Source organism: Hippopotamus amphibius, chromosome 3 (genome assembly GCF_030028045.1).
Source record: "Hippopotamus amphibius kiboko isolate mHipAmp2 chromosome 3, mHipAmp2.hap2, whole genome shotgun sequence".
In the NCBI taxonomy this organism is placed as follows: domain Eukaryota; kingdom Metazoa; phylum Chordata; class Mammalia; order Artiodactyla; family Hippopotamidae; genus Hippopotamus; species Hippopotamus amphibius.
Genome location: NC_080188.1, coordinates 47,081,468 through 47,098,803, shown reverse-complemented (window position 1 = coordinate 47,098,803; position 17,336 = coordinate 47,081,468). Strand labels below are relative to the sequence as shown.

Below are 17,336 nucleotides of genomic sequence, written 5' to 3'. Positions count from 1 at the left end.
CCAACCAACCCGGATTTGCCACTTTATAAAAGGGAGTCTCATATAATATAAAAGAAGTTCATCACGTTCTGTTACAGCCTATAGAGGTGACTAAATGGGGCATAGCTCCCTCCAACTTGGTCACAGCTAAGGGTAGAGCTAATTACATCTTGCATTTCACGAAAGAATTATATTCTTTCCATACCCAGGTCCCAAGTCTGGTCCTCATTATTACAGTTTCAGGAATTGGACTTTAAGCAGTTTGATCAAGGTGATCCAGCAGTGGAAGACTAACTCATTCTAAACAAACTCACAAAAGCTTATTTATAAACCAGAATGTTTATTTCTTTTTATGCAAGAAGGAATTAATACCTTAATATTGACTATGGGTATAAATATCTGCTATCCAGGACAGTCTCCTAACTGGATCGAGGTATTATGGAAACCAAATATGATTATACAATGGTTAGTTTTCATGATTTAGTTATTTAAAATAACCGAGTGCTTAAGTCCTTCTTACTGCAGAGGTATGGCTTAAACTGTAAATTCCTTGAAAATGAGGAAAGCCCTGTTTCTTGTGTGACTTCAGCTTGTGTATGATTCTCACCTACAAGGCTTTGCCTAATCAAGGATTGAGTTGGTCTGTAGCTTAAACATGGCACCCCCAACTGCCCCCTGTTTGGCTGTCTGTCATACGCTAGTATTGCTCATGTCTTTTAGTTCCCCCACCGTCTTAGCCCTTTTCCTCTTATTTCATTCATGTCCTCTCTTGCCCTTCTGTTTTCTCCAAAGTATTTCCGTCACTTTCAGTGCCCAGGCTGACCTCCACAGGGTCCCTTCTAACATCAGTTCTGTCGTCATTTACCTACTCTCACCTTGCCTCGCCTACTTATCACCTCCTAAACTGTCACTCTCATCTCCTACCTGTCTTAGACTTGACCCCACTGCCCAGACCGAAAAGGAAGCGTCGAATCTTGGTCAGGCCCGAAACTTCCCGGATGAGCGCTTCAGAGCCCACTCCCCGGCCCAGCGGAGGAGCTTGAAGAACACTCCATCGAGCTCTTTACACGGTTCCCCCCTTCCATTTTCACCCAGTCCTACACAACCACCACCACTTTTAGCCTCTCCGTGAGCACCCGAATCGCCTCTTGCTCTCAGTCGCGAGGAGAAGTCTCCGGGAGAAGGCAGAAAGCTGCTTCCTTACTTGAGCATGTAGGTGTGTGCGGATGTTAGCGTCTGCGCATCAGTGATCAGAACCTGAGCCAAGCCCCAGGTGAACTGGCTGGGTGGTTGGCGCTAAGCCAATCAGGGGTCTTGACGACAGATCTCAGCCAATCAGAACACTGGAAGCCTGGAGCACTTGGGGGCGGGCCCGGGCGGGTAAAGATCCGCCCCCTTGCAGCTTGGTGGCCAACGCCTTCGCCGAGGGCTAGCTAGAGCAAAGCCGGTTCACAGACTCTAGGGACCCGGCACCTTACGAGCTGGGAGGCGGTGCCCTCGCACCGCACCTAATTTCCCTGCAGGCCTTGGCCTTAACAGGTGTTGGTGCCTGCCGTGGACGCATTTAGACCCCGACAGTCTCTCTCTCTGGAGACTTTGTGCCTATGGTTGGGGACAGAGTGAAGTCGTTGCCTTGACGACGACAGCATGCGGCCCCGCGGTCTTCCTGAGTGTGAGCTTGCGGCGGGTTGAGGCCAGTCTGCCTCTCTGCTTGCTTCACCTGGGACCCGTGACTGTGTCCGCGGAAGAAATCACGACAGCAGTAGAATTGCTAGTTTGCTAGTCAGCATCTTCTAGACCTGCGAACGAGATGCAGTTCACCTCAATTTTGTTTCCAAGTTGAAAACCTTTGGGGCTTTCCAAGGATTTAAAAGAAACAGTAAGTAGAATAGTTTTTAAAACTTCTATTATCTCGTTCTTTTCTCTATAATAGATTTCAACCTGTCTTTAACAAAATAAAAAATAGCATTATTTTTTTTTTTATCTAAATTATTGGTATGAGAACCATTCGCTTCCATGGCGCATGTCCAGAACTACCGCATTGCCAGTTGGCCAGGTTTCCTTTTAGTTTGTGTTACCCTTGACATTCACAAGTAGAAGGCCTGAGAAGTTATGGTTTATTAGTAACTGTTTCAGGAAACAGGAGGCTTTTTAAGCTTTGGTAGTTTTAAGGTATTTGTGGGCAGTGCCACTTGAAAAAGCAGGTGTGTTCAGTGTGCTGTGACCAAAAGTGCAGTTCGTTGGAGAATACGCCTGGAGTAGTCAACTTGCAGAATGTTGTCTTCTGCCATGCTTCAAAACCTCTTAGACATGCTTCAGGTAATTTTAATTTTGCTCACTTTGCATTTCCAAATATTGAGGACACCAATTGCAAACGTTTTTAAATGATCCAGGTTATAAATTCTAGCTATTTTTGTCCATGGTATGATAAGCCTAAAGTTTAATCCTTAATCAAATAAGCTATCTTAGTGGAAGGAAAACAGATTAAAGAAAGCAGAGAGAGAATTACATTGAGAATTTTTTTTCAAACACTGATATTTTATTTAAAAGTTAATAGAGGTTAAATGGAAGTTAAAATGTCAAATATATAGTGTCAGGAACACTGCTCTGTAAACAGTTTTTATAGTAGAACCTACTATCAAAGCTGGTAGTAAAATAATGAAATAATTGTGTTGTCGTTGACTGCGATTTATTTGTTTTTCCTCCAGAAGATCCATCTTCTGACTTTCCATGTATATCTACTATACATGGAAAGTATATATAGTATATACTACTATATTAGGTATGGAATACACACCTAAATTGTCAAATATAAACTGTCGAAAATGTATTGTGTACATTGGATTATCACAGTTTGCTAGAACAAAGAGAGTATTTGTTTTGTCTTTGTCATCAGTATACCAATAGGGAAGCAAGGAAAACATCACAATTCACAGACTGGGTAAATTAATTTTGTGTGCCTATGTGTGCCATAGGTACACAACTAATGTTATAGGTAAGAATTTGTTTTTCCTTTCCAAGTTTTATGAATGAGTGTTTTTATATTGTCAGGTTAAAAAAAGTTCAACTATGAATCACTATTTGAATATACAGTTACCAAAAGACTATTTTTTTCCTCACAAAACTTTTAGAACCACATTAAGATTAACAGCGATATTTATTCTTTGCTTCTGGAATTTAATTTCAAAATCAGATTGTAAAAATAAATTTAACTCTGAAGTTGTAGTTTATTAGCTTTTATATTTCATGGCAATCAAAACTTATGAATTAAAATCTCACCATATCTGGACAGAAAAGTTTTTATACCAAAATATATAGTGAAATCATTGCTGGTCCTTCACCAATCATTAGTAAAGTAAGACAGATTTTGTTAGGATTGCCTTCATCCAGAAAATGTCATATAATGGGATGTAAAGAATCCTAAACACAAAATTCAAATAATCATACTTATAATGATTAATCATTAAAAGGATTTTTTGAAATACTATATTTGATACACTAACATTTAATTATTAAAAAGCTGTTTACATACTGTGATGTCATTGCTGTTATTTTATATGTTCAATATAGGAATTTAATTACTATGGTAATAAAAGTAAAGAAAAATAGTTTATCAGGAGTTGTTAGTATTAACTTGGTAATATTTTTCCCAGTTGACTAGAAAGCACATAAAGATTGTCAATTTTGATCTTTTAAACCTGATGTAAAAAAATAAATTTTATTTTCACTGAAACCAAATTCACTTGTGACTTTTTCACCCTTGAGTGAAAAGGAATTGTGGTTTTCTAAAGTAAACTGTAACTTTTCTATAACAGTTCAAGTATTTCCTTATCTGAATTAAAAATATGTTGAAATTTCATTAACATGACATTTAGTAATTTAAATTTGAAGTTAATGGCTTCAATTCCGTTTGCCTTGCCTATTATGAAATATATGTGAATATTTTGAAAACGTAGCTTAGATGCAGAAACAATACACAGGACAGCCATCAATGCAGTGTCTGTTTAATATGGAAAACAAGTGGGGAAGAATTAATTTGGGAGGTGGAGGAAATTAATGTACTCAACATAATTAACTCTATGTTTTGATTTCCACAGCAAGAAAAATTCCTACTGGTTTTTAATTAAAATGGAAAAATATGAGAACCTAGGGTTGGTTGGAGAAGGGAGCTATGGAATGGTGATGAAGTGTAGGAATAAAGATAGTGGAAGAATTGTGGCCATCAAGAAGTTCTTAGAAAGTGATGATGACAAAATGGTTAAAAAAATTGCTATGCGAGAAATCAAGTTACTAAAGGTGAGTAAACACATATGTTGAATTGAAAAAAAATTGAGTTGTTTCTTGAATGACAGTAATTTTTTAAATGCAGTTTTTATATTTGTTTTATTTCCATAGCTAGTTTTATTTATTTTTAAAAAATTTATTTACTATTTATTATTTGGCTGTGTCAGGTCTTAGTTGTGGATTCTTTGTGGCGGCATGCAGAATCTTTTAAACGTTGTGGCATGTGGGCTCTTTGTTGTGGCACGCTTCTCTCTAGTTGTGGCATGCAGGCTTAGCTGCCCCTCAGCATATGGGATCTTAGTTCCCCAACCAGGGATGGAACCCGGGTCCCCTGCATTGGAAGGTGGATTATTAACTTCTGGATTACCAGGGAAGTCCCTCCATAACTAGTTTTAAATTTCTTCTTTAGGATTACATATGCATATTCATTTATCTCATGAATATAAACATGATTTTAAAATTATTTATTGCTTCTCTATCTGCTTATCTATCTACCAACAACTGTGTTGGGGGTCCTAAAGACCCCCCAAGCTTTGATGATTCACTAGGAGGACTCACAGAACTCAGCAAACAGTTGTACTCTTGGCTATGATTCATTACAGTGAAAAGACGTAAAGTAAAATCAGCAAAGGGAAAAGGCACATGGGGTGAATTCCAGAGGAAACCTGTCACTCCTCTTCCAGTGGATTAACACAGGATGCACTTATTTCCTCCAGCAATGAGTTATGACAACACATGTGAAATATTGTCTATCAAGGGAATTCATTAGAGACTGAGTGCCTAGAATTTTTACTGGGGGCTTGTCACAGAGGTACCCCCTACGTGGCTCATACCAAAATTCCAGACTCCCAGAAGAAATGCAGATATACAGCATAAACCATATTGTTTGCATAGTGAGCCACTTTATCAGTTCTGGAAATGAAGGAACACTTGTGAAATTCAAGTACCCAGGCACCAGCCAAGGGCTCACTTTGCAAGCCAACTTTCTAAGGATGAGAGTCTCAGACGCTGCTATGTTAACTTCCTCCCCACCACCCCTCATCCCCCTCATCAGTCTAACCTGAAGTTTATCAATTTTATTTATCTTTAGAAAGAACCAAGTTTGGCTTTGTTGATCTTTCCTGTTGTGTATTTCTTTTCTATTTCATTAATTTTTGTTCTTTAGTATTTCATACCTTCTACTTATTTTGGATGGGTTTATTTTACAGTTCTTTTTCCTAACATTTTGAGTTACATGCTTACTTCTTTAATTTCTAGGTTTGTTTGTTTTTTCTCACATATGCATTTAAGGTTGTAACTTTCCTTCTAAGAACAGCTTAGTATGTATCCTAGAAATTTTGATTAGCAATTCAAAATATTTTCTCATTTTCCTTAGTTGCCAAACCTGGAAAATTTTTAGGTTTTTCTCCCTTGGTTATTTACTTTTTTTTTCAAGCTCTTTATTGGAGTATAATTGCTTTACACTGTTGTGCCAGTGTTTGCTGTACAATAAAGTCAATCAGATGTATTTATACATATAGACCCGTATCCCCTCCCTCCCGAGGTTCCTTCCCACCCTCCCTATACCACCCCTCTAAGTCATCACCCATCATCAAGTTGATCTCCTTGTGTTATGCAGCAGCTTCCCACTAGCTATGTATTTTACATTTGGTAGTGTATATATATCAATACTACTCTCTCACTTCATCCCAGCTTCCTCTTTGCCCCCCACCCCGTGTCCTCAAGTCCATTCTCTACATCTGCATCTTTATTCTTACCCTGTCACTGGGTTCATCAGTACCATTTTTTTTTTTTTTTTAGATTCCATACACATAAGTTAAAATATAGTATTTGTTTTTCTCTTTCTGGCTTACTTTGCTCTGTGTGACAGACTCTAGGTCCATCCGCCTCACTACACATAGCTCAGTTGCATTCCTTTCTATGGCTGAGTAATATTCCATTGTATATATGTGCCACATCTTCTTTATCCATTCATCTGTTGATGGGTATTTAGGTTGCTTCCATGTCCTGGCTATTGTAAATAGTGCTGCAATGAACATTGTAGTACATGTTTTTTTTGGATTATGGTTTTCTCAGGATATATGCCCAGTAGTGGGATTGCTGGGTCATATGGTAGTTCTATTTTTAGTTTTTTAAGGAACGTCCATACTGTTTTCCTTAGTGGCTGTACCAATTTACATTCCTATCAGCAGTGCAGGAGGGTTCCCTTTTCTCTGCAGCCTCTCCAACATTTACTGTTTTTATATCATGTGATGATTGCTGTTCTCACTGGTGTGAGGTGATACCTCATTGTGGCTTTGGCTTCATTTCTCTAATGATTAGTGATGTTGAGCATCTTTTCATGTGTTTGTTAGCCATCTGCATGTCTTCTTTGGAGAAAGTCTCTTTAGGTCTCCTGCCCATTTTTGGATTGGGTTATTTGCTTTTTTGATATTGAGCTGCATGAGCTGCTTGTATATTTTGGAGATTAATCCTGGTTATTTACTTTTGACCCAATTGCCCTGTGATCTGAGTATATGCCATGTAAGATTTTATTCCTTTAAATAAATACCTAATATTTATCCTTTCCATTATTTATAAATTATGCCTGCATTTCTGAGCTTCCATCTGGGATCATTTTCCTTGTACTTAAATCACATCCTTTATTTTCTTTAAAGCAGATCTGCTGGTAAGAAATGGTGTCCATTTGTGTTTGTCTTTCAAAAACAGTCTTCACTTTCTGTTTAAGAGACTATTTTCACAGGATATAGAACTCTAAGTTGGCAGTTAATTACATTCAGTACATTCAGGATATCATTACACTTTTCTGCTGGCTTTCATTGCTTCAATTGAAAGGTCAGACATTCCTTAGTGTCTTTTTCTTTTTTTTTCTTCTGGATGTATTTAAGCTTTCTCTTTGACTTTGGCTTTCAGCAATTTTACAATAATTAGCCTGGGTGTGGGTTTCTTTGTATTTATTTTGCTTGGATTTTATGGCCCTTGCATCTATAAAATAATGTCATTTGTCACTTTTAGAAAATGCTCAGCTATTACTGTATCATGTATTGCTACTGTCCCATTCTTCCTCTTCTCCATTTAAGATTTTAGTTTCATATAATAGACGTCCCCATATGTCTCATACTCTTTTCTGTTTTTTCATCCTTTCATTTTTCCTTACTTCATTCTATAGATTTTCTTCTGACCTACCCTCCAATTCAGTAGTTCTGTTTCAGCTATGTCTAATCTATTGTTAAACTCAACCACTGATTTTTTAATTAAAGATATATTTTTATGTTCTAGTATTTTCATTAGATATTTTTCGTATAGTTTCCATTTCGCTACCAGGCTCTCTATTCTCCTTTCTTGACTATTTAAATCACAGGCTTTTCTAAAGTCTGTATCCAATAACTAGATCTCCCACATATTTATTTCCATTGTCTGTTTTTTTCTCTTGGTTTTTGCTCAAGTCTTATCTCTTGATATGCCAGTATTAATTTCTAAAAATTCTGTAAATAGTTTGAGTTTCTGGATGATGTTATCTTCCCCCTGAGAGGAGTTATGTTTGCTTCTGTGAGGCTCTTGAGGGTACCCTTGAGGGTACTGGGTGGCACTGACATTCAGAAATTATACTTTTATGTTCTAGAATTTTTATTTGGGTCCAAATCTGCTATATCACTTTTTATGGTTTCAAGTTCCCTGAATTTCTTAAAGTTGGCTTTTTAAGCATAGTAGCTTGTATGTGATAATTCCAATATCTGAACTCATTCTGCATCTGTTTTGATTAACTTTATCCTCTGATGTTTTTTACTTATAGTATCTTATTTCTTTGCATGCCTGATTATCTTTGAATTTTTTTTTATTGGACATTACATTTGAAACATTATTTTTTAGGGATAATTTGAGGCTAAAGTGAAGATGTTTTCTTCCCAAGAAGATTTTTATTTTCTTCTTGCATGTTCACAGGCACTGTGCCAGCAATCGATTCATTGTTTTTCAACTTCAAATCACTCCTTTTTGCCCTGCTTTGTGAAACTGGAGCTGAACTGTCTAAACATTTCTCCTTTGCCAACTTGTTTGATTTTAGGCTTTGTCAGTGGAGGCTTCCCTTCCTGGTTCTGTTTTGGTGGTGGTGTTTTTTTGTTTTTTTTTTTTCGGCACGAGGTGAGCAGATCACCACATGGGGGACCTTCTAGTTTACATCAGCATCATTCATGGACTGCTCTCGCCTGCCTGTGCTTTTTCCACCACTTGGCTGGCTTATGTCCTATGGCAAATGTCTTCACCACTGGCAGCCTGTACATTCCTGTGGCAGCTGTGCCTTCTCTGATGAAGTCTGAATCTCAGCCTTGGTGGTGGTTGGGGGCTCTTCTAAATTTTTAGTTACTTCCTATGCATTTTCCCTCAGTCCTAAAACTAGTAGTTACTCTGTATTTGCTATATTTTTAAATATCCCTTGGATTCCTCTTATCCCTCTTAGTAATTAACTGCCTTTACTAGTTAACATTTGTGTACATTAAAATTTTCCCTCTCCTGGTACAGGCACACTACTGGCCCAGGACCTCCTTAATAAGTTCAAAGTACTTGCTTATAGTGTCTTATTTTCTTGTGTTCTTCATTATTATTTGTATTGGATATTGTTTTTGGAAATTTATTTGCAGAAATATTTTGAGGCTAAAAGCTATATTCCTCCAGAGAGGGTATTCATTTGCTTCTGCCAGGTGCATGGGGATGCTCCCAGTCTAGTACATTAGTCCAAATTCAAGGAACAGGTGATGTGAAGCCTAGTGAAGACTGGTTCATTTCTGTCCATTTTCACTGGGGAAGGTGTAGTCCTTAGGGTCCCAGCTTAAACTGAAGGTGGTTTCTCAAAGACCTCACCTTTGCAAGGCATTTAGACTTGACTTTTCCTTCCCTCTTAGCTCCAAGAGGCCACAAAAATCCAACCTCATTTCCATATCTGTTAACTTTATAGCAAAATCAGCTTTGAGCCTTGAGATTAATTCTCTGAGTTCTCCTGTTATTATTTTTGACCCAGTAATTCCTCACTATTTTCTTAGGTCTTCTATATGTTTAAGAAGATTTTAAAATATTTTGTCCAACTTTTAAGGAATTCTCTATAGGAGGGTTGGTCTGAGTTACCTAACCTACTACTACCAAATGTGGTAGTCATCTGCTTTTAAAAAGATAAGCAGAGGGGGACTTCCCTGGTTGTCCGGTGGTTAGGACTCAGCACTTTTACTGCGTTGGCCCTGATTTCAATCCCTGGTCAGGGAACTAAGATCCTGCAAGCCACCTGGCCAAAAAAAAAAAAAAAAAATGAGAAATAGAGGGAGAGAGGCACAGATAGAGGAAAATATGGAACTGATAGTCTGTGTTTTAATTTAGTTTAGAAGTGTGCTGTCCCATCTGCACATATTTTGAGATTTTCCAATTATCTCTATGCTATTAATTTCTAGTTTAATTCCATATGGTCTGACAGCAGACATTGCACAATTTCTAGTCATTTAAATTTGTTAAGATGTGTTCTGTAGCCCACAATGTGGTGTATCTTGGTGAATATTCCATATGAGCTTGAGAAAAATGTTATTTCTGCCATTGCTGGATGAAGTAGTCTATAGATGTCAATTATATGCTGTTTGATGATGTTGTTGAGTGGTGTTGTTTGATGGTGTTGTTGAGCTCAACTATGTCCTTACTGATTTGTCTATTTCTTTTTTTTTTCTTTAAGAACTTTTATTGAGATACAATTGACATACAATAAACTACATATATTTAAAGTGTACAATTTGATATTTTTTTCTTATTAGTAATGTATATATGGCAATCCCAATTTCCCAGTCATCCCCACCCCCACCACCACGCCTTCCCCACTTGCTTTCCATATGTTTGTTCTCTACATCTGTGTCTCTATTTCTGTCTTGCAAACCAGTTGATTTGTACCATTTCTCTATATTCTGCATATATGTGTTAATATACTGTCTATTTCTGAGAGAGGAATGTTGAAGTTTCCAACTATGATAGTGGATTTGTTTATTTCTCCTTGCATTTCTCAGTTTTTGCCTCATATAGTTTGATTCTCTTTGTTGCTGCCTGTGGGCTCTTAGTTGTAGCACCTGGGATCTAGTTCCTGACCAGAGATTGAACCTGGGCCCCTTGCACTGGGAGCACAGAGTTTTAACCACTGGACCACCAGAGGAATCCCTGTTTTTTATTTTTTTAATCTCCAGCATTTCTTTTGGTTTTTTTATTAGGATTTCCATCTCTCTGCTTACATTGTCCATCTGTTCCTGCATGCTGTCTACCTTTCCCATTAGAGCCCTAAGCATATTAATCATAGTTGTTTTAAAATTCTTGGTCTGATAATTCCTACATCTGTGCCATGTCTGCTTCTGATGCTTTTTCTGTGTCTTCAAATCGTGGTTTTTGTCTTTTAGTATGCCTTGTAATTTTTTCCTTGATAGCTGGGCATGATGTACCAGGTGAAAGGAACTGCTGTAAATAGGCTTTCAGTAATGTGGTAGTGAAGTGCGGGGAAGGGAAGTGTTCTATAGTCCCATGATTAGGTCTCAGTCTTTTAGTGAGCCTATGCCTCTATATAAATTTATTTATTTATTTTATTGTCTGTGTTGGGTCTTCGTTGCTGCACCTGGGCTTTCTCTACTCGTGGCAAGCAGGGGCTACTCTTTGTTGTGGTGCGCAGCCTTCTCATTGCGGTGGCCTATCTTGTTGCAGAGCACGGGCTCTAGGCACTTGGGCTTCAGTAGTTGCAGCACATGGGCTCAATAGTTGTGGCTTACGGACTCTAGAGCGCAGGCTCAATAGTTTTGGTGCATGGGCTTAGTTGCTTCGCGGCATGTGGTATCTTCCTGGGGCAGGATTGAACCCGTGTCCCCTGCATTGGCAGGCAGATTCTTACCCACTGCACCACCTAGGAATTCTGAGCCTATGCGTCTAGACTGAATTTTACAAGTGTTCTGTAGGTTTTTCTCCCCCTCTTAGGTGGGATAGGTTGGCTGGAGTAGGCTGGAGTTGGCTCTGATAAACTGTTTTCCACCAAGGGAGGCCCTTGTTAAGGACAAAGTGCTCTGTCACATTTCAGAATGGTTCCTTTTTTCCTCTCCCTGTGAAAGCTGGAGGAGATTTTCCCCTGAAATTTACTGTGGGAACCTGGCTGAGCTCCTAGAGATAAATCTTACAATATTGTGTGGGCACCCCGTGACTGGGTTTCCCTGGAGTTTTTAACTCTCAGGCTTGACCACATTGAACTTCCAGTAACTCATCACTTACAGTTCAGGTTTTCCTACCTTGGCATTGGTTCCCACAGAGGTTTCCCCTTGTGAGTCTCTGCTCCAGTAAGCAGAGATTCCCTGCCAGTTTGTCTCTCCAGTCTTTGAGCCAGTGGTTTGCCCTATATCCTCCCATCTCTTGTGACTCTGAAAAGAGTTGGGAAATTTTAGTCTATTCATTTTTTTAATTGTTAGGATGGAGTGGAGACTTCCAAGCTCCTTACATGTGAAACGGGAAACTGGAAGTCTACATACCTTTTATTTATTTGTTTTAAATTCTTTTTTAATTTAATTTAATTTTTTACTTTTGGCTGTGTTGGGTCTTTGTTGTTGTGCGCAGGCTTTTCCTAGTTTTGGTGAGCGGGGGGCTACTCTTTGTTGCGGTGCTCAGTCTTCTCATTATGGTGGCTTCTCTTGTTGTGGAGCATGGACTCTAGGCATGCGGGCTTTGGTAGTTGTAGCACGCGGGCTCAGTAGTTGTGGGGCTTGCGGGCTCTAGAGTGCAAGGTCAGTAGTTGTGCACGTGCTTAGTTGCTCTGCGGGATGTGGGATCTTCCCAGACCAGGGCTCGAACCCGTGTCCCCTGCATTGGCAGGTGGATTCTTTTATTTATTTATTTATTTGTTTGTTTGTTTATTTATTTATTATTTTTTGGGGGTACACCAGGTTCAATCATCTGTTTTTATACACATATCCCCGTATTCCCTCCCTTCCTTGACTCCCCCCCCCCGAGTCCCCCCCACCCTCCCCGCCCCAGTCCTCTAAGGCATATTCCATCCTCGAGTTGGACTCCTTTGTTATACAACAACTTCCCACTGACTATCTATTTTACAGTTGGTAGTATATATATGTCTGTGCTACTCTCTCGCTTCGTTGGCAGGTGGATTCTTAACCACTGTGCCACCAGGGAAGTCCCCTACATACCTTTTAAAATTTAAATTTACTAGAACTCTGTGTGTGTGTGTACTTATAGTATAAAAAGGCTAGTGAAACAATAGGCCATTAGACTGCAGTGGCTCTAATGCCTTGGCACGCTATGTAAACAAATCAAAGGAAGCCTAAACCAGACTCAATTCCTGTAAATGCTCAAGGTTAAGACATTGTAAGTTAAGAACAACCAATGACAAATAGTCAACTAGGCTTTCCCAAGCAAAACAACCACTTAAGCTGGAACCAATCAGATAATTTACTTGCTTTGCATCTGTGTCAGCTCTCTAAAAGCCTTTACCGTAGCTCCTACCAGTAGTGCTCCTAACCTCTTTCAGTATGGTGCAGCCCAGTTCAAGTCAATGTTTGCTCAAATAAACTCTTGTCCATTTTAACGTGTTTATCTTTTAACACACTAATACAAATTTTATTCATCTACTTATTTTACTTTTTGAAAAGGTAACATATAAATATGCTATAAAATTAAAATGCATTTCCCTGCCACCTTTGTGTACCAGCTATTTAGTTACACCTTCCATAAGCAACTATAACCATGAGAGGAATTCTATTCATATACAGACATAAGGGTGTACATGGAGCAGTGTGTGTACACATATCAAATGACAGCATACTCCACACACGGACCCGCATCTTGCTTTTTTTCCCGCTTAATGTAGCTTAGTGATTATTGCATTCCACTGGACATAAAACTGCTTTGTTCTTTTTAACTGCCACATTTTATTTCATTGTATGGCTATACCTTAATTCACTTAATATATTTGGAAAATGCTTTGTGATCCAATCTGGAATCTTTTGTTTTAATAGCTAAGTTTAGCCCATTTATAGTTATGACGTAACAGATAAGTTTGGTGGTAGTTTTCATTTTTTTCCCCTCTGGAGTCAGAGTGGCTTAGTGATTAAGAATAAGAAATCTAAATATTTTGTATACCAGTCACCTGCAGGTCTAGGTGTGTTTATAAGGCAGATGTTCTGGACATGAAGGAGGAACTGAAGAAAAACCAAATATTTTCAGAAAAAGACAGAGGCTACAATTCCTGGGTTCTAATCCTCCTCTGCCGCTTATTGCTATGTGACCTTGAACAAGTTGCTTAACCTCTATGTGCTTTAGTTTCCTCATCTGTAAAACAGGATAATAATTGCAACTATTTTTTAGGGGTTTTGTGCTTAGACTAAAGTAATAGAACACCACCCTGGCCTCCACCAACTTGCAAAAAAATAAAATAAAGTAATAGAACATAGTGAGCACTATGTATGGGTTAGTTATTATTTATAATATTATGTATTTTATTACTATTTAAAAATATTTTTCTGTATAGTATAATTCCTTTTTAAACATTGAATGTGCTTCCTTTGGTAATTTGCAAAGATTTTTTTTCTTATAAATGCAAATCTTTATTTCTTATTTTAATCTATAATGATTTCTCTGAATCTTCAGAAGTAACTTACATAAACTATTAAATAACAATTATAAATGATAATTTGTTGGAAAGGTTTTATTTTGTACTTTTTGTTACCTTTATAACTATAGCGTTATATAATTAATCCTTCATAAAGTAATTATTATATTTCTGTTTCCTCCTCTCTCCCATTCATCCACCATCTGATTTTAGAAGATATCTTCTTTATCTAGTGCTTACCATTAAACCTGTAAATGTAATTAGACCTTATAATGAAAACTTTCAGGTCAAAAATATAATTCTGACCCATTGACAAGGAAATCAGCATACATATTCTTATTTTGTTTGCATCTTCTCTTCTTTCTGCTGTTTGTTACTAGTATCATTTGTACATTGTTAGGTTTTAAATATTCACTTTCTAATTTATAACTGTGATGCCCACATTTGTATAAGACTTAGTCCTGCACTAATAGATTTACTGTTCATGTTCAGAAATTTTTCTCTATTGTCTTTTACTTGAATGACAATTTTGTTGCATATAAAGTTTCTTTCTTATCTTGAGGATTTTGAGGACTGTATTCTAGTAGTTTCCTCCTGTTTATTTTTAAAAATTTTTTATTTATTTTATATGTATTTGGTTGTGCCAGGTCTTGGTTGTGGCAGGTGGGCTGCTTAGTTGTGGCAGGCTTACTATTAGTTGCAGCATGCATGTGGGATCTAGTTCCCTGACTAGGGATCCAACCCAGGGCCCCTGCATTGGGAGCTCAGAGTCTTAACTACTGTGCCACTAGGGAAGTCCCTCCTCCTCTTTAAAAAAGAGGCAACAGGGAATTCCCTGGCCATCCAGTGGTTAGGACTCCACGCTTTCACTGCTGAGGGCACCCATCCCTGGTCAGGGAACTAAGATCCCACAAGGCACGGCCACAAAAAAAAAAAAAAAAAAAAAGCAACATTTTCTGGTGAGTTGTGTTTCTGCCAGTTGTGTTTCATTCTCTTTTCTTATAGTATCTTTGAATAGATTCTGGATTCATTCCTTTTTGATTGTTTCTTATCTTATAACAAAGTGAGCCCCTCCTGGACCAGCTATTTGTAGAAGGTTCATTTTCAGGAGAATCTGTGGTTTTGTACCAGGCTGGCAGGAGTCCACTATAGTTCACAATGATGTTCCTTACAACACAAGCCTGAGTGTGGGACTGACTTATGTTATTCTTAATTTCTCTGAAACTTGTAGTTGTGTTGCTGAGAAAAACCTGGCCTCTGTTCACGGATGCCTAATAGAAATATGGAGACAGAGCTTTGGAGGAGTAGAAAGGAATAGCTTATTGCTTTGTCAGGCAAAGGGGGAACACAGTAGGCTAGCGCCTCAACAACCATGCCCCCCTCCCTGGGGAATAGGGAGAGGTCTTGTAGTGGGGCTCCTGGTCAGGGGTAGGCGATAAGGATCAAGGCAGTCACAGTCTTGCATTCTTCTGATGGGTTGGTGGTGAGCTAAGTAGGAGTCAGCATCAGCAGCCTTCAAGTCCAACTGGTCTGGAGTCTACATGTTTGTGGGCAGCGTACCATTGTTAATCATTAACTTCTCACACCTGGAGGGGTTTCAACTTCTGGAAAATAGCTCAAAGATATTGTTGTGTGTATTGTTGCTGGGGAAACAGGACCTGCCCCAAGGCTGCCCTTGACTGTTTCTCCCAGGTCTCATGCATCCCCTCCCTTCACGAATTAACAGCTGCTTGAATCTGTCCGTTGGAACTCAGGGAAGGTCATGGAGGCTGAATGAAGGCTGTTTCCTCTAATCAAAGAAATAGGGGACACAGAAAGGCTTTGTGCCTACGAGCCCCACAGGGCCCTGCTTGGTATCAGTTGCAGGTTTGCTCGTAATGAATTGTTTTGCCTTCCACTTGGCTTCACTGACAGATTGCTTCCAGCACAAGAGTTCCTCTGTGATTATGCAGATCCCCTCCCCTCCTGTTCCCTGGTGCCGTTCAGTTCTAGGGATGCTTTCACTGACAGTCTGTGAACCCTGTTCCCATTATACCAAAGGAGCTTTCTTATTTTTGTTGTTGTTGTTGTTGTTTTTCTTTTCAGGGTATGTTACCCACTTTGGAAAACTCTGCTCTGCCAGCTTGTAGCCACAGATGATCTCTTGGTATCTTGATAGTGCCATCTCGTTTGTTGTGGGTAGGGGTCATAGATCCTTCTTAGTTTCATCAAAGATGGAGCTACATTTCTCTTTCTCATTGACTTTATTGTGTTCTCTGAGAGGAGAATGGGGCAATATGGTCTTTTGACTATAATTTAAAAACCAGGGTATATTTTCACAATTTATACTGTTTATACATTTTCTTTATGTTTTCCTTATGCTAAGATTTATTTTAGACTGTGATTAATTACTCATAATTTGATCTTATAAAAACTATTTTGTATTTTTTTTAAATAACAGCAACTGAGACATGAAAATCTGGTGAATCTGTTGGAAGTGTGTAAGAAAAAAAAGCGATGGTACCTAGTCTTTGAATTTGTTGACCATACAGTTCTTGATGACTTGGAGCTCTTTCCAAATGGACTAGACTACCAACTAGTTCAAAAGTATTTGTTTCAGATTATCAATGGAATTGGATTTTGTCACAGTCACAATGTAAGTGTTTAAACAATTATTTAAAAAGTTGAAAAGTTAGAAGAGTATACAGTGAACACCCATATACCCACCACTGAATTCCATACTTGTTAACATTTTGCTGTATTTGTTTTATAACATATTTATTCATCTGTTCATCCATTTATCTACTTATTAATCTGTCTTACTTATGCATTTTTTAAAGTAAGTTGCAGACATCAGTTCACTTCAACTCTAAATATTTCAGCTATGCGTGTCATTAACTAGAGTTTGTTTGCAGGTTTTGTTTTGTTTTTTATTTTTTTTGAGCTAACATTTACTGAGTGAAAAGCACAAACTTTAAGTAATGAGTTTTGACAAATACATACACCTACGGATCCATTTATTTGTTAGTTCAGATTCTGTTGCCTGGTTGTAAAATATGAAAATCCCTGCTATTACTCTGTTGTCTGTCACAACAATTTTATGTCCTTTGACAATCATATAGGAGCAGTTCTAGGTAAAATGACACTTATAAAGTATGAAATGAATAACTCAACACATTGATTCTGCCAGTTTTACAAAATATTTTAAATGACATTTTTGGTATGATTATAAAAGTAAATGCTAACAGTAGATGTGGGGCTGGCCCTGTGACCTTTACCGTGGATGAATAGGATGTAATAGAAGTTGGTTGCTTATGAAAAATGCTCAGCAATGCCAATTAGGATGCTGGTCCTCTGAAAGAGTTTACAATAAATATGTTTTTTAAAGTTTCAAAATACAGTTTACTTGTATTAGAGAATTAGACCTAATAATTTGTTTTGCCCAGCTCTAGAATTTTTTAGTATTGTCTCCCAGTGGCCTGTT

At 38.2% G+C, this 17,336-nt stretch overlaps 1 protein-coding gene across 6 annotated transcripts in view; it reads left to right on the top strand.

Annotated features, from left to right (window-relative positions):
* The first annotated feature begins 1,409 nt into the window (after positions 1 to 1,409).
* The window catches only part of CDKL2 (cyclin dependent kinase like 2), a 39,820-nt gene continuing 23,893 nt past the window's right edge, over positions 1,410 to 17,336 (top strand). For 3 of the 6 annotated variants that reach the window (XR_009052726.1, XM_057728217.1, XM_057728216.1), the window contains exons 1-3: positions 1,415 to 1,858; positions 4,077 to 4,275; positions 16,314 to 16,508. Coding sequence is in view for 4 of the 6 variants with exons in the window: in XM_057728217.1 (XP_057584200.1) it covers positions 4,108 to 4,275; positions 16,314 to 16,508 (363 nt within the window). In the remaining 2 variants the exon portion in view is untranslated. Of the gene's footprint in view, positions 1,859 to 4,076; positions 4,276 to 16,313; positions 16,509 to 17,336 lie in introns of all 6 variants that reach the window. The other 3 variants (XR_009052727.1, XM_057728218.1, XM_057728219.1) reach the window with 2 other exon arrangements.